This window comes from Rhinichthys klamathensis, unplaced genomic scaffold, assembly GCF_029890125.1.
Source record: "Rhinichthys klamathensis goyatoka isolate OS25496 unplaced genomic scaffold, OSU_Roscu_1.1 h1tg000014l_1, whole genome shotgun sequence".
Classification (NCBI taxonomy): Eukaryota; Metazoa; Chordata; class Actinopteri; order Cypriniformes; family Leuciscidae; genus Rhinichthys; species Rhinichthys klamathensis.
The window spans coordinates 125,813-152,579 of NW_026606566.1; the positions used below are offsets into that span (position 1 = coordinate 125,813).

Here is a 26,767-nt window from a genome sequence, read left to right on the forward strand (position 1 = left end):
AATATTCCGTCATGTCCCGACTCCTGAACGCGAGTGTGTATTATCGCCGCAGCGCTGATGCTTGCCTTGCACAACAGATTTTGAGAGAAGAGATAGAAGATGGCGGCACCGCTGAACACTCACGCTGTTTGTGAAATTGCGTCTGGCAGAGAGTTGTTAAAAGAATGATTTGATTTTATAATCTGTGTGGTTTACGATTGCGGGAATTTCCCGTATTATAAATGGGAGACCTGCGGGAATGATTAGAATTATGCGCAATACCCGCAATCCCGCGGCGAAATTCGAGCCCTGAAGCAAGGACACATTGCAACAAGCATGTTGCTGTAGCCAATTTAACAGTGTATGGGATCTATTCGGGGAAGCTTACACACTTAGCGGCAGCAACAACTGATACAACAAGCATGTCGTATAATCACAGAACTATTGCTAAAACTAGTGTAGTTTGGCAGGGGAAGCATACACCCTACAGCAATAGCTCAGACTAGCGGCAACAACTGATACAAGAAGCATGTCACATAACCATAGAACTAGTATTAAAACTAGTGTAGTCCGGTCGGGGAAGCATACACCCTGTAGCTCTGAGTCAGATGCAGTGCGCAGCTAAGCTATGAAGTACAGTGTGCTTCCTCATTCATGAACATGATTTATGCTCCCGTCGTACTGACTTGCATTGTTGTGGAGGTGAAGATGACGACTCCCATGATTACACACTCATTCATCAATGAGTTACATCATCATCAAGCTACAATGTTGTTAGTGTTGAATGACAGATCTCTGCGCTGAACGTAATGTGTATTTGCACAGTATGTTAACCAATAATCTAGATAAGCTTAAGACACACAAGCATGAGCTAACTTTAACACAGCATGTGCAATAATCAGACAAAAAAAAAAAAAAAAATTCTATGCAACCAGATTAGGCTAAAACAACGCTTCGATTACCACAGCATGTCACTTAGTACAGTATGCCCAATAATACTAGAAGCCCAAGTAATGAGCATATATTCAATAACTTTGCATAGCATTGCAAATGGTGGATGCCGTCCTGCAGAGTTTGTGCTCCAGACTGATTCCTCATACCACACAGTAGGCCATATCTCTGTGTCGCAAACATTAAATGATAGCGAAAGTATTGGGATAAAAGTTTATAGTCCGGATATAGACTCTGATGTTGCGGCAGACGCGATCAAAATAAGTAACTGATCTTTGAAACTTATGTTACGCTTCACATAAAGATTGTATACGTTACATTATGCCGGTAGATTCTTTCAAAACTCTGGACGAAACAAGTGACCATTATTCATTAATTCAGTCATTTCAAAATTTTTACATAATTAATTCATTTAAATTAATAAATATTTTTAAAAGACTCATTTATACAATTTCAGACATTTATATAAATAGAATAATTTTTAACATTAAATAGAACATTTTGTCAGAACCTCAAGTAAATCACATATTATTTTGTTTGGTTGTCTAATGTTTTGTTTTCAGAATCGTTGGAAACTGTGATCTCTATTCTTATAAAAAAAACATTATTTAGACTCATGAATTAAAAGAATATAGAATATCTGGCATCTAACTAATACTATTAGTACTGTTTCTAATATTAAAATGTAAAGTCCAGACAAGGATGTAAAATGTACAATCTTACAGAGTAGGATGAAGTCTTTATGTACATCAACAAGGATTTGGTACAATCATAATTCATTACAATGGAGGATTCTGAGATGTTTTCCTGATTTGATGTGCAGTATGCTACATTTAATAAGAGCCGAATATTAAATTTTTTCCTATAAAAATCAGGGTTTTGCACATTACTGTTGTTAATAAAAGTTATCTGCATCTCAATTCAAACTCAGTGCTTTACTGTCAAATTTCCAATAAACAAACATGCAATATTATTTGTAACTGCACTTGTTAATGCATAACATGAATCATTTTATGATTATACATATTCACACACACACACCAGTCCATATCGTCATTACATTAAATGTGCAGCCTTATGTCTGATTTATTCATCCAAAATTAAAATTATGTTTATAATTACAAAATAAACTGACGTTCATGTTTTTTCTGAAATCATAAGGCCCTATATTTTCACTTGCTGGACCAGAGAACAGGAGAAAACTCCCGCAGACACACATGAAGGAGGAACCCGAGTCACATCTACAGCAGAGACGCGAGGAGGAACTCTTAATCGGATCAGCACACAACACCCTTACAATCGCCCCAAACTTCACCCCGCCTCTGCTCACTCAAGCACTTATGTTCACAAACAAACACCTAGATCACACACACACATTTATTCAGAGTTACACAATGAGTCTTTCATGCATTCACATGTTTCCCCCACTGCCTCTGATGCTGAAGCGGCTTTCTCCGCTGTAGTTCAGAGGAACTGTGCAACGTCAAATCACTTTCATTATCCTGAGCATGTTTTCAGCAGAAGCTGCAGAGTGGCGTCCACACACCTGGGCTCAAGTAACACCAAGAGCTTCCCAGTTATTGACTCAAGAAAGCAATCCCCAGAGTGCAGTGAAATGTGTGCAGCTGTCAGGATTCCTCCCGTCGGCATGGCTGACCAAACAGTGGCCTAATGGATTATTGGGAAAGAAGCAATTTATAAAGAAAACGGCTCAAAACAAGAGGAGAACTCAGCAAGCAAAGACAAAAGCAGCCGTGTTCCAGCACTAAGAGCTGAGTATCTGTACTGTAAGCATCTTATTTCTGACGCTCTTCGGAAATGTGGATGCAGAAATTTCAAGTTACCAAAAGAAGGTTTTAATAAAAAAACATAAGCAGAGCAAAATAACACATTAATGTGTTTGGTTTCAAAATGTTGTGAGCAGCCTTGCTGTCTACGACCTACAAATGCAGCTCTCTAACCATTACCATAACCTAACCATTCCCATATAACCATAACCTAACCATTCCCCTTATAACCATAACCTAACCATTCCCATATAACCATAACCTAACCATTCCCATATAACCATAACCTAACCATTCCCTTATAACCATAACCTAACCATTCCCATATAACTATAACCTAACCATTCCCATATAACCATAACCTAACCATTCCCTAATAACCTTAACCTAACCATTCCCAAATAACCTTAACCTAACCATTCCCAAATAACCATAACCTAACCATGCCCATATAACCATAACCTAACCATTCCCATATAACCATAACCTAACCATTCCCTAATAACCTTAACCTAACCATTCCCAAATAACCATAACCTAACCATGCCCATATAACCATAACCAGGGGTTAAATTGGGATTTATTATGTGGGGGGGCTCTCTCCCTAGGGGGGTCCGGGGGTAAACCGTGTGTTCTGACCAAGAGAGAAGCAGTTGTCATGTGTAAGTAGTAGTAACAGTTTGAACCACACAGTATCATTACTTCTGTCTTAAAATAATTCAAATTATAACAGAAGTACTGCGATAGAAGTGTATAGTTCGAATAGGAACAGTCAGGGGTTAAATTGGGCCGGGGCTCTCCGGGGCTCAGGCCCGGCACATAAGCCTGGTCGTTTGTGTCCTGAATGATGTGCCAGTTTGCAGTCAGCTGGAAATTGTCACATAAAATTTGATGAAAGTGATGCTTTTGAAAACATATTTCTGACAATAAATGAAAGACTTTTGAAATGCCATGTCTATTTTGTCTCAGCGGAGCTGAGATGAGAACAATCGGAACACGACCATATTCTTGTTCAGCTGCTTAATCTCGTTATCAGTCGACCATGATCGCGCACCGCTCGCGCATGCGCATCTAGGTGACACGGATAAATGTACGCAGCAATAATGAATGTTCCTGAGAGATCCGTAGTTGCGCGGGATGTGGAAGCGCGCAAAAGTTCTAGAAATGTACAAAAAGTGCTCTGGCCTTGAATGAAAAGGTAAGGAAAATAAAACTAAATCAAAATTAAATAACCAAGACTAGGTTTGCCATGTGATTTTTCTCAGGAGATGATTTTAGCATTTTACTTCAGACACCGGATTATCAGCAAACTGCCAAGATAACTGCTAGCTGGCTACTCAAAATAAACTAGCAATCTATTCAGTCAGCATATTTGTGTATCTTGTGTATATCTGTGTGAATTACAGAAATATAAGACTTGCTAGACCTACTTTTAGCTACCAAGCAACCTTTCCACAAGGATAGATTGATGACTGATTAACAGTAAATGCTAAATGTCCTGTTGATACTACAACCATGCAAAGTATATGCTCTTAACCTTGCAGTTTTTCACGTATCATGTAAGACTCAATTTCTCCATTTCTTTGCACAAAACTCTCCAGAAAGTGCCATTTAATGGTTTATTTTTCAACAAAAAATAATCAGGGGGGGGTGGGGGGCGGGCGCATACCCCCGGACCCCCCTAGGGAGAGAGCCCCCCCACATAATAAATCCCAATTTAACCCCTGGGAACAGTGATGTGAAAGTAACTTAATGCTTCAAATAAAGATTGTATTAATTGACTGGTAATACTACAGGCGACTGTTAATAAAATGTATTTGTCATTGAATCATTCATTCAATAAATTCGTTCAGAAATGCTGATTCATCCAGTAATGAAACAAGTGAAGTCTTTGAGGGAGTCATTGAATCATTCATTCATTTTTTTGTTTATATAATCTGCAGCAATTATCACTTTGTCAGACCCTCTAGTGACAAATGACATGATATTGTGTTTATTATTCAGAATCGTGGGAGAATCGAGATCTCTATTTAAAAAATAAAACATTCCCGAATATTCACAACAGTTGCAAACTCCCCAGCAGTGAAGGACTAGGCAAGCTCCAAGGGCTGATACGATTTGAAAAACATCTGTTCTTAAAGTGAGATTTGCATGTTTACTGAACAGACAGGATAGGATGCACAGATGTTGAGCTGTCATTGGTGCTCACGGCGAGCTCTGATTGGCTCTTACCTGAAACACAGCGTGTGCCAGTCTGTGTTGAGGGCCTGTAGGTACTGATCATCATAGATGTGCCGACTGCATCCCGCACACTCCGGCAACCTCCCTCCGGCTGAACAACACAAACACAACCAGACACACATTCACTAACATCGTCATCAAGTAATGCCATAATGAAAAAGCTCTTAGAAGAGACTGTTTTTATTCTCTGTGCAAAATAGAATTCTTTTTGAACACAGAAAATGTTCATGATCCGGAACGATGCGTTTGTTAAACCGATGCTGATTATCTAGAAATGGTCAGATATCAAAGGATGAATTAGCCTGAACATCCGTCTTTCCCTAATAAAAACATGACTTGTTTCTCTTTTCCACTAAGGGAAGTCAAAGGACTGTTTCCTCGTTCTGCTTATTGTGCTTCTGCCACCAACATCTACATGCACAGCTTTATTCATAGGGGAAGTCAAAGAAAATCTGCTTCTTAGGGCTATGTTAATTAAAACAATAATTAGTTCATGTGAAAAGAATGCTGAAATATGTCTCAAAATATTTTTACAAATGTGCACCTTGAATAATAAATGAAATATATTTACTCTGCAGCTAAATATCTCATATAGATTACAGAGGACCTATTATGCTTTTTTCCATGTGTGTGTTTCTTTAGTGTGTAATGTTGCTGTTTAATAATTAAAAAGCTCTGTAAAGTTGAAAGTCCCTCCAGCGGGAGTTATTCTCTATATCAGTGTCAGTGTTTCTGAACTCCTGAAACGCCTCCATTGTAGTCTTGAGTTTCTTCCGAGATCGAACACGTCACAATATTCCTCATTATAATAATCCATACGCAGAATAAAGGCGCGGGGCCTGGTTGAGTTAGTTAGTAGTGTGTTGAAACTGGTGGTTATGGTGAGGGCCGGGACATTTCCCAAACACACTGACCAATCACAACACACTGATCCAGCCGACCAATCAGAGCGCAGTGTGCTTTTCAGGAGGAGGAGCTTCATCGAGACAGGAACTAAACAGAGCGTTACTGACAGACTGGGAAGAGAGGAGCTGCAACAATGGAGAATAATGTGTTTTTGAACATTCAAGCGTGAAACCTGTACTAGTCGAGCTTAAAAACAACATCAAGACTTTGTAAAAAGGCATTAGCCTAAATTCCAGAAGTGGAATCGATTTTCGATTCCCAACCCTATTCCTCACTTATATTGCGGTAAACTCACGGAAACATTTATTCAATATAGCATGCAGGTTGAATGAGTAAATAAATCCACACAGATTATCAGATCAAATCAGTAATTTAACAACGTTCTGTGAGACGTAATTTCACAAACAGTGTGAGTGATTCAGCGCTTCACGCTGCGATACAAGCATTTCCCTGCGTCCGAAATCCACTACTTGCCCATTGTCATTGTGTAGTTATCATTGGCACGACACCCTTCATCATTAAACCTCGCGGTTATTATTACGGCACACATTATAAATACATCATGCAGCTGAGTGATGATCGGCAGCCAAATGTGTGGCAGACTGTGAAAACATTTGAAACACATGACCTCTCTGACTGACCAATCAATCATTCATAAATTATTCATACTAAATACATCAACATAAAAATCCATTGTGTTTCCATTTTTACAAACGCAGATCAGCTCAAGGTGTCAGCAGACCAACCTCACTGCAAAGTGAGTGGGACACTAGACGTGTTTAGCAGAACTGACAGACCACGCTAATAACAAACCGCACACATACTGCATGGGGTATTTGAAGTGAGGACGGCCACGGCATTTTTATGCATTTGCGGTTACACTTTATTTTAAGGTGCCTTTGTTACAGTGTAATTACACAAAAAAGTACTGAGTAATATCAATTAACAACATGTACTTACTATAATATTAGGGTTAGGGTAAGGTATTAGTAATTATGCATAATTTTAAGTTATTACTTTAGTAAGTAAGATGTGTAACAGGAACACTATAAAATAAAATGTTATCGGAATTGCTTTATAATTTTGTTACTGAATGATCGCATTTCCACAGGAACAGGATATGATGTGGTGAATATTTTGTGTCCCATTTCACAAATGAAGCTTCAGTGTAGTTCATTCACAGGGAACGTGATCCGATGTGAGAAAGGCTGTGAGGATTCCCTGACCAACTCTCTATTCTTTAGCGTCTCTAATATTGAACATTGAAATATTAATAATATTGTTTCTGGACAGGTCAGTAGAAGGAAGAGCTGGCGTTCAGGTCAACTGATGAGTTCTCTTGAGCAGACGGTCTTTAAAGTACTCATTTTTGTCAGTCTTTTTATCTTTGCATGAGTATTACTTGTGTCTAAACCGGTGTGTGTGTTGAGTGTGACAGACAGTGAGTCGATGACTTCCTTCATCAGTGACGGACATGAGGCGTCTGACAGACCAAACCTCATTCACTCCATCACACACACACACACACACACACACACACACACACACACACACACACACACACACACACACACACACCCTCACATGAGGACCAGATGCAGATGAATCATTTACCAGAATAACATGTATGCAAAATGTAACTAAAAATACTGTTATTGTACTTCCATGACATTTTGGAAATATCATTTCGTAACAATGTAATTTTAGATGTCCTTCGGAATAGCATGAAAATGAGTTTTGATTCTGAAGTACATTTTAAAGTACTGTAGTATCACTGTTTCACCGTATCATGATGATGGAACATTCCCACATTGTTGGCTGATGCGTTTACACAACTTTTTCATTAACTCTCACCTCATATTACAAATAATAATAATTTTACACAAATCACCAGATAGTTTTAAATGGGATTTCACAGAAATAATTTCAGGTAGAAACAAAATGTTAATAGTTATAGTTTAGTGTCCAGGTGTCTTCATTAAGACACTCGACGGACAGACTAATGATGTTTTTACCTGGAAATCTCAATAGGTCACTGGGAACCCTGCAGGATTTATGTGCTAAAACCCATGGTACATATCTACAAAACATAATATTAATATCAAACATGATATTGGTATGTTTGTGTATCAATATCAACAAACCCTGGTCTTGGTTCTTTAAATCAAACAACTTCTGTAAGTAAGTGAGAAAGAAATGAACACGAGAGAGAGAGTGAGTGAGTGTGAGTGTGTGTGTGTGTGTGTGTGTGTGTGTTGTGTGTGTTGCAGCTGCAGCAGAACAGTGCGGGAAAACCCTCACCAGAACGCAAGTGTGTGAGTGTTTTTCTCGATAGTTAGTTCTAGCACACACGTTGAAGCGGACCGTTAGTGGCGGATTGAGTGGAATGGAGAAGCTGGTTGTTGTGCGCGTGCAGGCGGAGGCAGCATCAGCACCCGCACGAGCTCTGCTGAAGAAGAAGATGCGCACTCTGTATTATCATGACACACACACAGGCACACTAACCTTCCTCCTCTCCCATGCGTTCGTCCTTCCAGGTGCAACAGAGCAGCATCAACCTCATTCAAGCCTCGGACCGCAACAGAAACTCCCTCTGCGATCAGAATCACTGGAGAAATGTGGCCAGCTGCTGCCAGACTGCCGCCAGTCCAACATACTAAGGGAAAGGCGCGCGCCTCATGAATATTACAGACGCACGCGTTACGCTACTGTCTGATTAGCTGGAAGCTTTAAGTGTGCGTGAGTCCGCTGGCGCGTTGTGGGACGTTGACGACGAGCATGGGCGCTTCCCGAGTAACTTCACACATACACACACACACCCACACACACAGAACACAGCCTTCGCCATAGTAGGATTCCGGGAGAACGGGCCAACTGAACACTATCCCTGGAAAATAATAGGAGTTGTCTGCGCATGCGCGTTCACAATCGCCCTGGAATGAGGTCATAGTGATAGTCATATCATACTTCGATAAAATAACTTAAAATCATTTCAAGGACAATAATGACCATGGCTATTTTGTTTTATTAATACGTAGCCTATAGGCTATATTAAAAATGATTATTTTGTTTAGGTAACACTTTCTTTTAAAGTGTCTCTGTTACAAATCTTGCAATGCATGCATAATAGATTATGCATTTAAAAGCAACTGACCCTAACACTAATTATATAAGTACATGTTGTCAATTAATATTACCCAGTACTTATTTGTATAATTACACTCTAACAATGGCACTTTAAAATAAAGTGTAACCAATTTTTATTTTATAAAATGTTATATTATAACAAGACAGCCTTGGGGGTTCATACACTTAATAGAAAGAACACAGCAAATGTTTATGTAATCAATACAATAAAAAAAAAAAATTAATGTAACGTCATTAAACTGAACATTAAACTGACTTAAAAAGTTAGTTGAATCTTTTATAACTTAAAGTCCCCCTGTGGTCAATAATTGTATCATTTAACTCATCTTTGATCACCAAAATAACATATTTAAACGTTTTTTCCTTGAATAAAATTTCTTCATGTCTTATAATAGCTTGAATGTAACTCGACACCCTTGCCTCATTTAGTATACGCGGTTCTATGAATATGCAAATGAGCCCCGCCTCCACTCACTCACTCAGCTCAGAGATCCACTGGTTGACGATCACACGTTGATCTGATTGGTTACAAGGTCGTTTGTGACGTCAGAAACACCAGCGATTTCAAACCGTGTTTTTGAGACTGTCTTTGGTTCACTGCAGTTTTAAGCAGAAAATACTCAGCAATGCTGTCGACTTATGAATTTACAAATGGTTTGTCTTAAAGCATATTAAAAACACCACATAGGGAAAACACTGGATTTTCACTAAAGGGGGACTTCAAAAAATGAAGTTGTATATTGCTTTATAAAATGGATACTTTCAGCTCTGGATTATATTGGCTGAGTCGCATTCGACACTGTTGTAAAATACTCTATAAACACACACCTGTGACCTCATTACATCAGTATTACTGTTGCTGTGTGTTTATGTGACATCCCTTAGTTGTCCTAAAAGCACTGTAAGCCACGGCTTCTTGGGGCTCATTGCTTTAGTATGCTTCGAAAAAAGAAAAAGAAAAGCATTTATCATTTGACACAATTATGCAACCCAAGAGACTCTTGTTTTTTTATTTAAAATATTTTATTTCATTTTTCACTAGAGCAGGTAAAAGGCCGGGATTTCCGGGAACTAGTCAGAATATAGGTTGTGGAAAAAGTGCAATAGCCCCGCCCCTTTATTTAAATAAGATGGAAATCCTACGGCACAATAGAGAAGACCTGGTAGGGCTCACAGGCAGGTCAAATACAGCACCAGGTATATTAATACATGATAAAGTGTCTCTCCAGATGGATCGAAAAACAGTATCAACCAAATATAGCAAAAATTGACACATTATATGTTTGATAATACATTGGCTAGTGAGGCTTTTGGGACGGACACGCACACACACAAACACACACACACACACACACACACACACACACACACACACACACACACACACTTTGGGGGGATTTACGTACATAACCTACACACACACACATACACTCACATCTTAAAATATCACACACAGTTTTGCAAGTTCCATAGTGACTACAATGCACAAGCTATTTAAAGCAAAAAACAAAAAAAATTATTGTCATATGTGTACAAACTTGATAATTGGTCAACATGTCAAGTTCAAATGGTACAAAACAAACAACATAAGGCAAAGTAACCTGTTTATAATGATCCAACCTACTGTAAGCATATGATTTATGTATATTTTATATGTATATAATAAACTAATTCTATGTGAATACACAATGATTAAAGAAACACATTCTTGGTCAAATGATGGAAGCACCTGTAGTCCCCGGGTCCAGGGAAAAACATAAGCACATCTGTTAATCTTCCAGGTTTAAACATACATAATGTACATAATGATTACTATTTTACACGTTTACTTTCAATTTGTTCCCTTCACCAGACAGATACCAAAATAGATTTCCACAAGGTGATTGATATTAGACACAAGTCGTCGTTCACTTCTGCTCGTCATACTTCACACAGTGTGCAGGACTGAATGTTGCGATCGAGCCGCACGCGTGTCGGTGTCAGGGGTCTGTTAGTTGACGTTCGCTCAGACATCCACAAAGCTCTCGTAGCATAATGTATTTAAATGCATCCGCACGCATTTTATGGCCTACTTATAAAAAACACATGGGTGGAGTGTCTCAAATCAAAAGACACGCACTAATGCTTCATGAAAGCCTAAATCATCGAGGGGTGAATCTCACAAAACATGTCAAGAACATCTTTGTATTACAGTAATGAGTATATCATTACCATTGAGCATAATAATTAATAATGCTTACAAATAATTCCAAAAGAAACCCCTCAGAAGTAAAACGCATTACTATAAAAAGATTTTTGGTGGAAAAAAAATGCTCCTAAAAATAGGCTTAGATTTCTTTATGCAAAATATAGCCTCTTTTTTTGGAGGGCATTTACCCATAAAGGACTGTAATTGTAAGGCTCATCTGCACAGAAAGCTGGTGAAGGGTCAAAAATAACAAGCAAACTGCTAAGCTGAAGCACGGCCAGATGTGAAGTATTTCAACCCAGAGTTTAATCAGCAGTATGACAGGACTCCTGGAGCTCAATGCTTTCACGGCAGGGACGTTAAAAAACCTTGTGCGCTCAAGATTGCCAAGAAATGCCCTTACTTTAAGAGTCTAGAGAGCTAGATCGTGACTGTAACTGCACAAAAGAGCTTCCGGTGGTGTCAGAGCTCCAAAACGAAGAGGTCGGCGCTTAAAACCTTTACAGTTACACAACACAAAAGCATTGGCAGCTAATGAACCCGGTTACATATGCAACCCTACAACCGGAAACAGTAACATGATGGAATGTGCCATAAACAATCAGGACTGGAATTAATGCCACAAAACACTAGACGTTTTATGGATCTGGATTTGGATTTGTTACAAATATTTACTATCAAAACAAAACATAACACTTGTGCATGATGGGACTGTTTGTTTGAGTATCAAAAGTACATTCTAGAGCATGCAGTAGCACCATGTTTCTTGAGGTCACTTCACATCTCAAGAGATCGTTTACTTTCTTCTCCTCCCGCAGTATTTTCCTTGGCAGCCCGCTCCACCTGCAGAACAACGCCACACGTGAGACAAAACCTCAGCGTACATCAAATACTAGAAAATGACTTCGTTTGGGTTCCGAAGACACGACACGAGGATTTCTAACCCTTGAAACGTGAAACGACAAGATGCTTTGTGGCTGAAACAAGATTTGGTAACACTTTACAATATGGTTCCATTTGTTGATTTCCAAGATCTATCAATCAACAGCTGTATTTGTATTAACATTAACAAAGATTGATGTAACAAATGTATTTCTAATTGTACCTTTGACACAATTTCCTCTGTTTTGTGTTTACGAACTTTCATTTTGAGGTATACTTTCTGTTCCTGTTGTCCTGCTGTTTCACTCCCTTTGTTTAGTTGCAGTTTTTCTTTGTTTGCATAGATGCCTTGTTCGTTTCCATAGTGATTGATTACTCACACCTGTTTCTTGTTAGTCTCTTGTTACACCTGTTTTTCGGTTGTCCTTCCTCTTTACACACACCCGTTGCGTTTATGTTCTTATCTTTGGATTGTCATCTTCCTTACCTGTTTGGATTAGATCCTGGCTTCTCTTTGTCCCTGCCTAACCGTAACAACCTTATTGTAATGTGTTACCAACATTTTGAATGGGACTTAGCCTGGTTAAAACCAGACCATTCTCAGTTGTAACTGAGTTATGGTCTGGCAAAGCGTCATAGACAAATCATTTCCAGAGGAGCGTCACCAACGGGCGTCGCGGATAGACCTAAACCCAATCAGAGCGATGAAGGAGATGACGTATGTAGAGCGGCGGAGAAACATCTCCGAGTGTTGTTCTTTGCTCGGTTTTTAACAAAAAGGAAACGTTCAAATCGCTTTAAACAGACGCCATAGCTGATTCGAACGAGTGATGTTCGACGGCGGCATCCATCTTTGTAATGTAGGCTACAAAATCTGCTTCAAAATCCCAGCGCTGTCGTCATCGTGTAAAGCCCGCCCCAACGCTTCTGATTGGTGCCTCGATTTCAGCGGATTGGAAATGGGCTTGAATGAGCCCTTTGCCAGACTAACTTTCAGAGCGAATCTAAATTTGCCGGAAGTTGTCTGGGTTTTCCCAGGCTAAATTCGGACTTTTTATCCATCAGAAATCTGGATATTTCAAGTCTGAATGGGGTCAGAACTGAATGTGTGTTTGGAATGATCCTCGTCCAGCATCTCGACTTCTTTATGACGTCAACCAATGTGGCTCTGCTTTATAAACTCGCGTATGTTCGCTGAATCATGTAAATCCAAACTTATGAAGAAGTAGGCCAGTGTTTGGTGTGATTTAGGATCAGAACGTTTAGTTGAGGACATCAGAAATGAGAGCAGTGATTATGAGAAATCAGTGATTATGCGGCGGCAGGGATTAAATCTGTCTCATCAGTTGACTGCAGACTCGGATCATTCTGACGTACCTCGATAACCTCCTCCCAGGAATCCCGTCAGTCCACCTCCGTATTTGGCTGCTTTGGCTGTGGAAAAAAAGTCCAAGGTCATTTTATGCTGTGTTCCCCCCACAAACTATAGCATCAAGACTGTAATTTAGCGGTAACATTACAATTTATCAAAAGCTCCTTTTCGCACATGATCTCTAAACTCCAATTTAAGCCCATATTGTCATTTTCTTATAAAATACACTGACATCAAAGCTAGCGTGATAAGCTTTTAAACTGAATGTACAAAGCTCTTGTATGAGTTCAGAAGGCTTGGAATATAGTGCATGAGTTGTATGGACCACTTGCTTTACTTTCAATGTATGGGAATTGACAGCTTGAAGATCCTAATGTATTGTATCTATATAGTTTAGAACAGGGTGTCCAGTCCTGCTCCTGGAGGGCCGCTGGCCTGCATAGTTCAGCTCCAACCCAATTAAACACACCTGAACCAGCTAGAAAGTGCAGGCAGGGGTGTTGAGGCAAGCCAAAGCTGAACTCTGCACGAGCAGGATTGGAAACCCCTGGTTTTGAGGTAAGGTCCAATAACTAGAGCTCATACAACTGTAACCTCTGGTGCATGTCTTTGGGGTTTGGAAGAGCTTGTACCTTGTTGTGGTGACAGTCCTGCTCCATATCCTCCTAAAACACAAGAAATCATTACATTATTATGAGCCGTTCAAACCCCATGAGGGATTGAGTGTCATTGTCTCTAAATGAAGAATAACGGTGTGAGATAGATGCATACAGGAACGGTGAGTCAGCCATAAGAAGAGTGTCAGGATTACTGTTTGTTCCAGCTGGAGATTTATGACCAGCTGAGACCAAGAGCATCTGGATGGAAATAATAATAAACCCACCGAGCATCTCCACGTTGTGATTATATAATGACTCACACGTAATAGCGTGTCGTATGACAGCAGCTTGAGCGTGAGAATTAGCAGGCCCTGAGACTGACATTATGGTCAAAATGCAAATACGCTTTGCATGATATTTGCACTTCAACCCACACTTTTCATAGCAAGCAGATTTCAATGGCTCAATGTCTACATGTCCTTCCGTAATGAACAATGGCTCTTTTTAGTTTATTATCTGTCAGGATATACTGTTTAAGGTTGCACTTTATTTTACAGTACTTGCACTTACCCAAGAAAGTACTGGGTAATATAAGGTAACTACATGGGTTGGGTTAAGGGCTAGTAAAGTTATTACCCACTTATTGTAATTACTAAGTACACAGTATGTACATGGGGAAGAGGACTGTAAAATAAAGTGCTACCTTGTTTAATTTATGGTATCAAGTATCAGGTACTGACAAGCATACCTATAAGTACTGAGATGTAAAGATATACTTAAAAATGTCTAAATGTTAAAATATTACAGCAAGTCTTTGTTTCTGCACTGTACGTCTCACAGAACGAACTTCACTTTTCTTCATCATTTTTGTTTGAATCATCTGTGTTTTGGTGAATTCAGTAGATGTATTAAGTAAGCTGTCCTCAGGTGTCCAAACACACTTTGACTACTAACATGTAGTGATGTATGTCTCGAGACCACTTTTACGTGGTCTCGGTCTTGTCATGGCCTTGACGGTCTTTGGTCTCGGTCTTGTCTTGGTCTCGGACCTCCCGGTCTTGTCTAGGTCTCGCTGTCTCAGACCGACATAGTGGTCAGGGGATTGAGCAATACAATACTACAATATCCACGACGAAATCCGCAACGTATTGAAGCGCGCGTCCGAGTGAAGACAGTGCGGTGCGCGCGAGCCACGCGAGAAAACACTGTATCCGCGCCACTGATCGCAGCGGCAACGAGCACTTTGATCACTTGATTTAAAAAACACATATCATGTACAGTTTTTGATATATTAATATTTAGTAAAACACATATCAGTGATATGATGGGTTTTACCTTCATTCAGGAGATTTTGGGTAACTGCACAACTGACAGATGACTTTGAGCGCACCGCCAACGGTGTGTGTGTGTGTGTGTAACCATAGCGACAAAAACGACCAACTTTCGGATCCTGCACTTAAGCCTATAATTTCGTTTAAAAAAATATAATTATGTATTTAAAAGTTGCAGAATGGTTCATTTGGAGACTTCGAAATCAGCAGAGATAGGCAGGCAAATGCAAAACAACATTTGACAAGTTATTGCTTAGCTTCAACACTAATGTTTTTTTCCCCTCCGGTCTCGACTTGGTCTCGGTCTCGACTTGGTCTGTCTTGGTCTTGGTCTTGGTCTTGTCTTGGTCTCGATACCATCTGGTCTTGGTAGTGTCTTGGTCTCGGTTTAGGCGGTCTCGACTACAAGTCTACTAACATGATCAACTAACGTTTGGTGGGAACTGCATCTATCACATGTTTCCTTTGCTTGAAACAAGGTTAGATTATACATAACAGTTGTTTTGCTTTCTTTATATATAATTTGACATGTTAGTAAGTCTAAAATAATGAAAACCCAACATGAGAGGAAAAATCTAGACCCTTCAAACTGTGTTTACCTTGTAATTACTAGAAACCAATTCTAAATGTATGGTATTTTTCCAGACTTCCGAAGTGAAGGATCATAGAAATCCTGGTCTACTACTCTCGAGAAACTAGTGTAAATGTCCGGGCTTTCTTTCTGTTACCCCTCTGCCTGCAATGTAGTGTATCCCATTCCTGTGTCAGAACAGCAGTGAATGTTCTCTATTATTACCAAAATAATTCCGAGTGTTAAAATGATTACGGTTATCATGAACAGAGCTGTGATTGAACAGTTTATAATAAACCTCATTCAAGGACCGAACCACTGTAGGTTCTGCTCCTGTCCTGCCTGTCTCTGATCTGTGACACCGGTGCTGATCCTGTGTTAAATGCAGCACACTATTTAGTCGAATGGAGCTAAAGACAGCCTAGTACTTTAATAAATGTGCATATTTCCATCGAGATGGCCCTCTAAACGAGAGATGTACTCAATAACAGAGGGGTTGAGTTCCACATGGAGACGCAGTATGAATTTAGCCAGGGATTATCTCTATAAAAAGCTACCTGGATATGCTTGTGGATATCCTCCATATCCTCCTGGAACTGCACCACCTGTAGGAAGGAAAGATTCAAAGATTTTGTTCTGCAACTCAGTTTATCTAAGACACAGTATTTATCAAAAGGGTGGGATAAATATAGATTAAGATTTTAATTTGTAATCTTGTATAAAGACTTGGCAAATGTAAACAAAGATTGAGATCTCTTCTGAAACTGTGAGAGTATTTTAGTCATTTTCTCAGGAGAAACATCAGAGAAGTTTTGTTGCGACTCTTCTCTACAGCAAGTATTCTTGACAGATGGCTTTTGCCGGGTTTGCTCGATGCTGTGTCTTTGCATAATCAGAGAAGCAAATTTGGGAACATGTTCTGAAAGAATGGTGCTAGAAGGAACACAGTGACACCAAATCACACGAGGGCTCACAGGATTAATGCAGACAAATCCATGATCCCAGCATCAGCCTGCAGTGTGTGTGTGTGTGTGTGTGTGTGTGTGTACGAGAGAGAGAGTGAATACAGAAGTGTGTGTGTGTGTGTATATGTGTAATGAGGAGGACGGGAGGATTCTGGTATCAAAAGAGAACCGACATGTCATAAGACCAGCTGGTGCTGGAAAATCCTTGCTGGTATTGTTAACAGAATAGCATGTAATTGGCAGTGTGGTGCGTACAGGTCCACTTCAAGCACTGGTTTGTGTTGATTTAAAATATAACTATTCTCCTCAATCATGCTTTGTACCATTAATGCTGGGCCTTACCTGGCTGTGCATATCCTGTACCCAAAGAGCCGTAGCCTGTTAATGGAATAACATGGTAAATATACTCAACACAATCTTAGCGCACACAATTTAGAGAATGAAAACTCAGTATAACTTCCTTATATCCTCTACAATTCCCCAGTGGAGAAAATTTGCAGTTAACTGATACATCTATAGCCACGGGGAGTACATTTGTTCTTGGAGAAAATCTCTGAAAATGAACTTGGCAATGCTTTTGAAATACACTGTGGCATTATGGTGTGGAGCCATGTCGTGGAACATGGATATGTTTGAGTATAGTTCATTTTGCTACTGTACCTGGTTTAGGGGGTTTAGCTCCAGTTCCAACACCACCAGCTCCCAATCCAGCACCTGCTGGATACCCTCCACCTGCAACAAGATGATCTCAATGTCTTTAACAACAGTCCAATAACACAAGGAAAGCTATTTCAAGTGTGTGTTCACTATTTTGAGAGAAATTGGCACTGGCAGTGTTTGTCACATTACAGAATCAAGGCTCTACGTGTGGAGGACATCACAACTGATGTAATTTCCTACATTATTCGTACACTTTCTGTCTGGTGTTCAGATTACGAGGAAACAAATATACCATTGGTTTGCTACCAAAGCAGTCACTGCACTGTTGTACGAGATATTTTGGTACTGTGTGATTTGCTGAATCTTAATGTAAAATGTCACATTTGCAATTTAAAATAATTATGGTGAAAATGTTTAAATCTTAAAAAAAAAAAAAAAAAAAAACAGGACAATCCTACCTATCCTCTCGATACTCTGCATCACAGGAGCTACACTCTTCTGCTTTGAGTCCTGCCTCACAAGTAGATCCTTTGTGGTATCTTGAAGGGAAGTCTAAATTACATTGACTATCCATTGGGACTGGGGTACTTCAGGGTTCGATGCTTGGCCCCCTCCTATTCCTGATATACACAACATCCCAGAGACCTATTTTCCTACAGCGATGACATGCAGCTCATCTTATCGTCCCAGTCTGACAATCCTAGTGTGGCTGCACAGATCTAGGCTTACCTAGTAGACATTTCAGCCTGGATGAAAGAACACCATCTAGCAAAGACAGCTCCTTGTCTTCCAAGCCAGCCCGTCATTTTAACACTACATGAATGAAAATGCCATGCAGGCCAGCCAGGAACTTGGGGATCGTGCTTGACGACAGACCACATCTCAATAACTGCTCAGTCATAGAGATTTGGGCACTACAACAGGGTCTTGTCGTCTCTCTAATGCTCTTCAGTAATTGATCCAGGATATGGTGACATACTCTTAACTCTGACACCTTTGTGTAAGACATCATGTCCAACCCACATAGCAACATTGTGACGGCCCAGATCTGGCCCACATCTGGCACATGTGGAAAGATGATCTGCTTCCTACTGTCACTAACTATCTGCACATCTTCTGTACAGAAGTCTACGGAGGGATATACCATCAACAACAACAAAAAAAGTGTAAAAAAACTCAGACCCTTCCAAAACCATTTGACTCACAGCTGTTAATGCGTTTGGCATACATTTTTTTATCCAAAGTGACTTACACTGAAAACATGCATTTTATAGGTTCACATATTCCCTGGGAACCCATGACCAACAGTGATCAGGTATCAAGTAATGTGGATTTGCATGACAGCTCACCTGCTCCAGGTATGAGTCCAGGAACACCTCCTGCTCCTCCAACACCTGGACCAAACACACACACAGTGTCAAGTCTGCATAGTGGCATACAGTGAGATTCATTTACATTTATGCATTTGGCAGACGCTTTTATCCAAAGCGACTTATATTGCATTTCAAGGAACACATTTACATTCTTATCAGTTCTTGCTTTCCCTGGGAATCGAAACCCATGACCTTGGCGTTGCAAGCGCCAACGCTCTACTGTTTGAGCTACAGGAAAGCAAAGATTATGATTGGAGAACTCTTCTATACTTGCATGGACATGATTTTCCAAATAAGGTTGACGTCAAGATATTATTCCAAAATATAATATATTTACATGTGCAGCAGATATTCCTCTATATGGCGATGAGCATTTTCACATGTTTACATTCACATTTTAATACTATGGATCTTATGAATTCTTAAAGTCCCCCTGTGGTGAAAATCCAGCTTTTAATGTTGTTTATATGTCTATGTGGTGTTTTTAATACGCTTTAAGACAAACCATGTGTAAATTCATAAGTCGACAGCATTGCTGAGTATTTTCTGCTTAAAACTGCAGTGAACTAAAGACTGTCTCAAAAACACGGTTTGAAATCGCTGGTGTTTCTGACGTCACAAACGACCTTGTAACCAATCAGATCAACGTGTGATCGTCAACCAGTGGATCTCTGAGCTGAGTGAGTGAGTGGAGGCGGGGCTCATTTGCATATTCATAGAACCTCGTATACTAAATGAGGCAAGGGTGTCGAGTTACATTCAAGCTATTTTAAGACATGAAGATTTTTTTTTCAAGGAAAAAACGCTTAAATATGCAATTTTGGTGATCAGAGATGAGTTTTAAGGGATAAAATGATTGACCACAGGGGGACTTTAAGGTGTTTACAATTAACACAGCAGGCAAATGCTACTTATGGCAGTCAGTTAAACATGTTGACCAAATGATTCCAATAGCTGAATATCTGTGTGCATGTAAAGTTGGTTATTGTTCCCTGAGAAATCTGCAGCAAAGGTACTTAGAAACGTCAATCTTACCAGGGGCTTTCAGAGGTTTGGCTCCAGGTAACACACCGGTTCCGATTCCAGATGGCCCAGTGCTGCCATAAAACGGGCCTAAAACAGCAGGAGGAAGAAACATTCAGCATGACTTTGGTAAGTCTTTAATTTGTTTTTGTCCTTAATGATGGACTAATAATATTTACCATAGCCATAGGGGTTAACCCCACCAGGACCTGTGAACACAAAAGTGTACTTTACACTGAAGTCAAATATAGTTATGACATAGCTTTTAAGAGTATTGGTAATATTGCAGCATATGTACCACAAAAGTTCACATGTTTATTTGTTTGTTGTTTGAGTGTAAACTGTACTTGGGATGCACGCTTTTTTTCCATTCCCCTTTTTTATCTGACAAAACTTTCCCTTCCTGGGTTTTACTTAGTGGGAGATTGAGTTTCTTTTTTGCAACAGGTGTTGCTTACAGTAAAACTATGTTTGCTGAGTCTTTACATCAGGACTTTTTTACCCTTACAACGAAAGTATTGTGGGAGACTATACGTAATATCACATGGTAATATCATGGTACTGTACTAGACTATAGTACAGAGGAATTACCATGGTGCGTGTCCCAAAAAAAAAAACTTGGAAATTGTTTAGTCTTGGGTTGGGCATTAACTGTTTGATCGCTCAGGGTTAAATCTCATCACACTCATCATCAGGGGGTTTCTTCTTGAAATCACACAGATATTATGAGGACAGTGATATTTCAGGTCACAAGCGAGTTTACACTGCCCTCTAGTGATACATCCAAGAAATGCACGTAATAAAAAAAACATGGACTCTTTCTCTCTTCTTTATTTTTGTGTTCGTCCTCCACTCGATAGCCACTCATTATCTCTCACCTGCTCTCACTTTTCTCTTGATTCCTCCACTTTATATTCTCCACCTTTTGCTCAGTTTCTTTGCCAGAGTGTTTTGTGCCTTCCACATTTCACACATGTCTTTCTTTCTTCCAGAAAACTTGACATAATTGTCCTGTGGATTATATTTTCTGAACATTTTGTATTTTCCGTGACTGTAGAGACGGTACACGACTATACAACTTTGGGCTGTGAATTTTGTCTTCAATTCCTGCATATTTTTCATAGGGTGATTCTAAGGCAACTATCAAGTTAAACATGGAGTGTCTGGGGTTTGATAGGGAATGATACATTGTCTTTTAAAGGACGCCGTCCCAACTGCTATCACGGCTCAGGGTGACTAATGTATCTGAAGCCCAGGACATATAGTTCTAGACAAAAGGAAGCTGCATGTACTCACCCGCACCACTAGGCACTCTTTGCACACCACCTGAGTAACACAACAGGCCATGATTATAAGCTGATATATACAGTCCAGACAGAAACACAAGCTACATTATAACAATAAATAAAACCCCTAGTGTGTCCATCTGGGTCATCCTCAGGAAACAGTGCCTTTTAAATGGCCATGACTGAATGATATCATTAACAGGAAAAATGACATTGCAGATGCTAAAGTTTTAATAGACGTAAGCCCATTCATAACCACGACATGTTATTGGGTTTTAAATTTAAACAAAACAAATTCCACCCACATTTTGCTTTTCTTCAAATGAAAAATATCACTGTCTGTGAGTTTATAAAATGTCTTTGTCTCTACACTTTTTATTCAAGCCTGTTATGCTGCAATTTTTCAAATTATGTCTTATGTCAATATATTTTTTTTTAAAGTCCTTTTAACAATATGGTTCATCTTAAGTTTCTCTTACAGTCTTCGTCAGCATTTCATCATGGTTACACTTACACTCAAAAAAATGATATGTTGGCTTTACTTAACTTTTTTATGTAAACAGGTTCCACCGGTTCCACATAACTATGTTTCGTTAAACAAACATAATATGTTCATGTAACTTCAACATCATGGAATTTGGTCATTTTAAGCGACCCAATTAAACTCTGAGCTAATGAGTTAATTAAGTGAATAACTGAGTGATGATTGAGCATTGTTGAAGACACCTGATGTTAACAAGCAGAATCTCTGAAGGAGAAAACCGGAATGTTTAAGTCACCATTATGGAGATAAGTATTTGTTTTAGTTGGGCTCTTGACCATTAACTTATTAACTTTAGATTTTGTTTGGTTGCTGTACATGAGTTATAACAGCCGGATGAACAATAAACAAAGGTCATCTGATGGTATTGGTTGTGTTTTAACATAATCATTATTTCACAATCATTTGACCTGAGTCACTGAACTTATATTAAACCAAATTTCTGAGTTAAGTTTACCTTACAAATAATAACAGCACTGTCATTGTAGAGCATACTATTTTTTAGACTTTTCAATGAAATTTAAATGATCAAATCAATAAATAAAAAAGAAACTTCCTTAAAAAAATATTTTGAGTAGGCACACACAGACATCAAGAATCAGCCTGTGAATCTCAGCAATGGTGACAATTATAAAGCATGTTGCAGTGCATTCTGCGTGCCACCAATCAAAACTCATTCATGGCTCCCATCATGCATTGCTGCATGAATAAATAATGAGCTTATGATCTGTTTGTCACCATTGCTGAGATTCATATGCTGATTCTTGATGTCTGTGTGTGCCTACTCAGGATATTTTTTAAGAAGTTTATTTTTTATTTATTGACTTGATCATTTGAATTTCATTGAAAAGGCTAAAAATAGTATGCTCTACAATGACAGTAAGGTAAACTTAACTCAGAAATTGGGTTCAATATAAGTTCAGTGATTGAGGTCAAATGATTGTGAAATAATGATTATGTTAAATCACAACCAACACCATCAGATCTCCTCAGTTCATTGTTCATCCGGCTGTTATAACTCATGTACAGCAACCAAACAAAATCTAAGGTTAATAAGTTAATGGTCAAGAGCCCAACTAAAACACACACTTATCTCCATAATGGTGACTTAAACATTCCGGTTTTCTCCTTCAGAGATTCTGCTTGTTAACATCAGGTGTCTTCAATAATGCTCAATCATCACTCAGTTATTCACTTAATTAACTCATTAGCTCAGAGTTTAATTGGGTCGCTTAAAATGACCAAATTCCATGATGTTGAAGTTACATGAACATATTATGTTTGTTTAACGAAACATAGTTATGTGGAACCGGTGGAACCTGTTTACATAAAAAAGTTAAGTAAAGCAAACATATCATTTTTTTGAGTGTATATTGGCATGGTCAGTCTTAACAGTGATCAGATTTAAAGTTGTTTTTATCAGAAAGCACACGGATGTACAGCACTGAATGTAAATATTAAGGTGGGGTGCACATATAGTTGTTAGCTCAGGTCATTATTAACCACTTCCACACTGACTTTTAAGCACACAATATTTTGGTAGTAACAGGGTTGGTACAAAAAGTGTTTTAAAAGACAAATGTCACAGGTTATTATTATCTTCTATTATAATATGTGATTAAAAAGCACATTGTCAAATGGCACAGCATCCTGAGAATGACCCATCAGGAGCTGAACAACAACAGATTCTGAACGAGTCTCGATATCAAACAAGTTTTTGAAGTTTCATTTAGTGCACTGAAGACTTTGAACCAGGGTCCAAAATTAACATTTTGCCTCCCCTGCCAATGGAGGGTGAATTGAGAAGAATGATTGCCCATAAAAATGTCTTAATGAAACTGCATGAAACTGCATTTTGCAATAAAATGGGATAATTTAGCTGATTTTTCCTTGTATATTTGTGTCACTTGCAGTGTCATATTCAAGATGATGCAGTCTCTATCTCAGATATGATTTTGTGTCACCACATGGAGTTCTGGAGAAAAAGAAAACTGATCCCAGAAAATGTAAAATGGTTAATTTCCCACTGGGGTCGCTCATGACAGATAGTTTTGTCTCCGATTTGAATTAGATGTAAACCATATATAATGTTGCAGTTATAAAGTCACTCTTCAACTGCAGAAGCCAATTTTTGCTCGCATTTGCTGCTCGCTGAGAGTTAATTTTGGTCCCTGCTCAGAACTGATCATGTTCTTTCTTAATACTAAGTGTGCATGTTGTGTTTTGAAGACACAAAACTGGACCATATCCTGCTACAGGTACAGATTGTGAGTAACACATCTGAGAAAACGCAGATCTGCAAACTCAAGCGCAGATAGCAGCAAGGTTAGGAAGGCGAAAGAGAATTAAAGCCAGAGCTAAACGCTAATGGAGTTCCGCTACATTTAGACAAGACATTTGCACATGCAACACAGTAGATCTTACTGAGCTCAGGGGCCTTGCCAGTGGCTACAATAGCTGTCGGTCCTGCCAAGAAACAACACGTTCCACCTTCAACCCTTGCAGTTCAAAGACACGCAGCATAGAGGTGACTAGCTTAGAGGCCGTAACAGGGTGCAGTTGTGGAGGTGATGAAAGAAACTACCTATCAATTATTATGGTTATCGTTATTTTCTAGGGCTCAGTTTGATAGATAGGGGGAAGAGGAAAATACCAGCAAGCTGACAGATGTTTATACAAATGATCAGTTAACACATACAGTAATAGTCACCATTGTTTGTGGATATACTGTCTCACTATCTCTACTCTTACAAAAATAACAGAAGTAACATGTTATATCTAGTCTACAATATTAATATATTGTTTTATAATGTTATTACTAGTAGTGTGAATACTTTGTAATAGTGATATATTTCTGTCCTAAATTCTCACTAAGTTGACAATCTCCCCAAACGCAAACTTATTAAAAACAGGTTTCAAAGTGCAAGTTTTTGAAAACGGTCTCCATGTAAACAACACGATGGCGTCATGCTCATGCGTATTACGTGTTCAGACTATAGCGTTTCATCGCCATCTAACGGTCTGGCACAGAATACAGAGTTTTTAGTCGTTTTCGCGGATCCGTGTGAATGGGGATCGTTTTGAAAATGGCGTCGTCTGTATAGAGACACATATTGTCAAGTAAAGGGGATGTTTTTGAGAAATGTGTGTACTTTATTTCATTTAAGTCCATGAAATTATACATATTTTTAAAAAGGACTACAATCAATTACTATTATTTGTCTGTACAACTGTTTGTAAAAACCGCTGCACCATTACTTGAATGAGATAGTACTTGCTTTTTTCCCATTATTGTGGCATATTCAGAGCTAGCTGTGTCAGTACTTGGTTTTGTTGTGATGCTTTTACAGCCTCTAAAGGTCCTCATTGCGCCCTCATGTCTTGTTCCCACAACTTGTAATTAGTGTTATTGTCTTTACCTGTGTCTCAATCACCTGTGTGTATTATATTGGCTCTTGCTGAATTCAGAACCGCATACTACTCTTACCATACAAAGATATGGTAAAAGTAGTATGTGTACTTATAGGTTCTAAATTCAGCATCTGTCTCCTACAATGTGTGTGAGCCGAGTAGTATGTCTAAATGCATAGTATTCATAAAACAGTAGGCAAAAAGTGCGCATATACTGGACACTTCATCATCCTATTAGGCCACAGGAGAGGATTTGTAATTGGCAGTGAAGCGATGCAACTGACACCTAAGGTCACATGACAAAATGGCGGATATAGTACATCTGAATTTCATTCATACTACCCATATACTATATAGAACTTTTTTAACGGTCACGATGTTCATTTCAAACCAAATGTTGTACCTTCTAGAGTGGACAGTATGCGATTTCGGACGCAGCTCTAGTTTCTTTGTTTGGTGTTTAGTTGTCCTGAAGCCACCTGCCTGTGTAAGTCTTCTCTAGTGCTTCACAATCTCCTCAGTAACTCACATATTCAGACTCTCACGCTGTCGACCTGAGTTCAAGTGTCGGCTCTGACAAGCTCTATCTCTCTCTCACACACAGGAACACAAAACTGACTGGTCAAATGCCAGTCTGACTGTCTCTTCCTGTCCTGGTCAGTTCTTGGCCACAATAAAATACAAAGAAGGGCAGACTTTATACTAGTATCTTTGACATTAGTGTACTATAATTGACTAATGACAACAGATGAACAAATGTCACTGAGAGTACATAGAGGTCACCCATTTTGTACTCACCTGGTAGATCAGTCCCTGAGGGGGTCAGGGTTGGAAGCTTTGCTGTGGAATGAACACATTTTTACGGTAACACTTTAGAATACGGTTCCTTCGTTAATGAATAACTACACAGGAACAAATGAGTAACACAATATTAACAATCTAACTACTATTAACTAACAAGAAATTCTGATTAACAAATTAGTAAGTAACAGCGCACAGATGAAAGTGGTAGTTCACTATTAACTAATCGATAACTACTTGTTTTTAATGCTTCCCAGAGAACTACTGTAAGAATCATGGTAACTAACTAGTAATGACTCAAGTGTTACTACATACTTCTAAAGGAATGACTAATTATTTGGATCCGTATTCTAAAGTGAAGATCACTGTAACTAACTAGTAATTACTCAAGTGTTACTACATACTTCTAAAGGAATTACTAATTCTTTTAAGCTTTTGAGGTTTTTGGTGAAGTTTTAGATAGCAATTCCCATAGAAGTGTGTAGTAACACTTGAGTAATTACTAGTTAGTTATCATGATTATTACATGAAAAGCAAATCCTAAAGTGTAGAATCTTCTAATCCTTCACAAGATAATTTGCACACACGTATGAGGTAGGAGACATTAATAAATTATTTTTATATATATTTATATGGTATTTGGATGGCCGATAACTCAATATGTTCCAGCCGTCACCGTGACTCTGGCCAATTTTCTGGCATTCCTCTGGACTGGCATTGAATCACTACAGGACAAGTAAGGTCCCGACTACT

General features: G+C 39.0%; 2 protein-coding genes and 1 long non-coding RNA gene across 3 annotated transcripts in view; all 3 read right to left on the bottom strand.

Annotated features, from left to right (window-relative positions):
• Positions 1-8,518, bottom strand: part of limk1a (LIM domain kinase 1a) — a 72,736-nt gene extending 64,218 nt beyond the window's left edge. Inside the window, exons 1-2 of the mRNA XM_056270726.1 lie at positions 8,370-8,518; positions 4,950-5,049 (exon numbers count right to left, since the gene is read on the bottom strand). Of these exons, the coding sequence (XP_056126701.1) occupies positions 4,950-5,049; positions 8,370-8,427 (158 nt within the window). The 5' untranslated portion in view covers positions 8,428-8,518. The remainder of the gene's footprint in view (positions 1-4,949; positions 5,050-8,369) is intronic.
• Positions 8,519-10,007: 1,489 nt separating this feature from the next.
• LOC130104242 (uncharacterized) lies at positions 10,008-11,168 on the bottom strand. The gene is made up of 2 exons (XR_008809456.1): positions 10,776-11,168; positions 10,008-10,740 (listed from the first exon to the last, which is right to left on the bottom strand). It is a non-coding gene; the product is annotated as an uncharacterized LOC130104242 (long non-coding RNA).
• Positions 11,169-11,614: 446 nt separating this feature from the next.
• Positions 11,615-26,767, bottom strand: part of elna (elastin a) — a 76,123-nt gene continuing 60,970 nt past the window's right edge. The window contains exons 41-52 of the mRNA XM_056270710.1: positions 26,012-26,053; positions 24,227-24,268; positions 21,272-21,301; positions 20,155-20,184; positions 19,988-20,065; positions 18,929-18,973; positions 17,580-17,651; positions 17,262-17,297; positions 16,512-16,559; positions 14,086-14,118; positions 13,459-13,515; positions 11,615-12,042 (exon numbers count right to left, since the gene is read on the bottom strand). Of these exons, the coding sequence (XP_056126685.1) occupies positions 11,996-12,042; positions 13,459-13,515; positions 14,086-14,118; positions 16,512-16,559; positions 17,262-17,297; positions 17,580-17,651; positions 18,929-18,973; positions 19,988-20,065; positions 20,155-20,184; positions 21,272-21,301; positions 24,227-24,268; positions 26,012-26,053 (560 nt within the window). The 3' untranslated portion in view covers positions 11,615-11,995. The remainder of the gene's footprint in view (positions 12,043-13,458; positions 13,516-14,085; positions 14,119-16,511; positions 16,560-17,261; positions 17,298-17,579; positions 17,652-18,928; positions 18,974-19,987; positions 20,066-20,154; positions 20,185-21,271; positions 21,302-24,226; positions 24,269-26,011; positions 26,054-26,767) is intronic.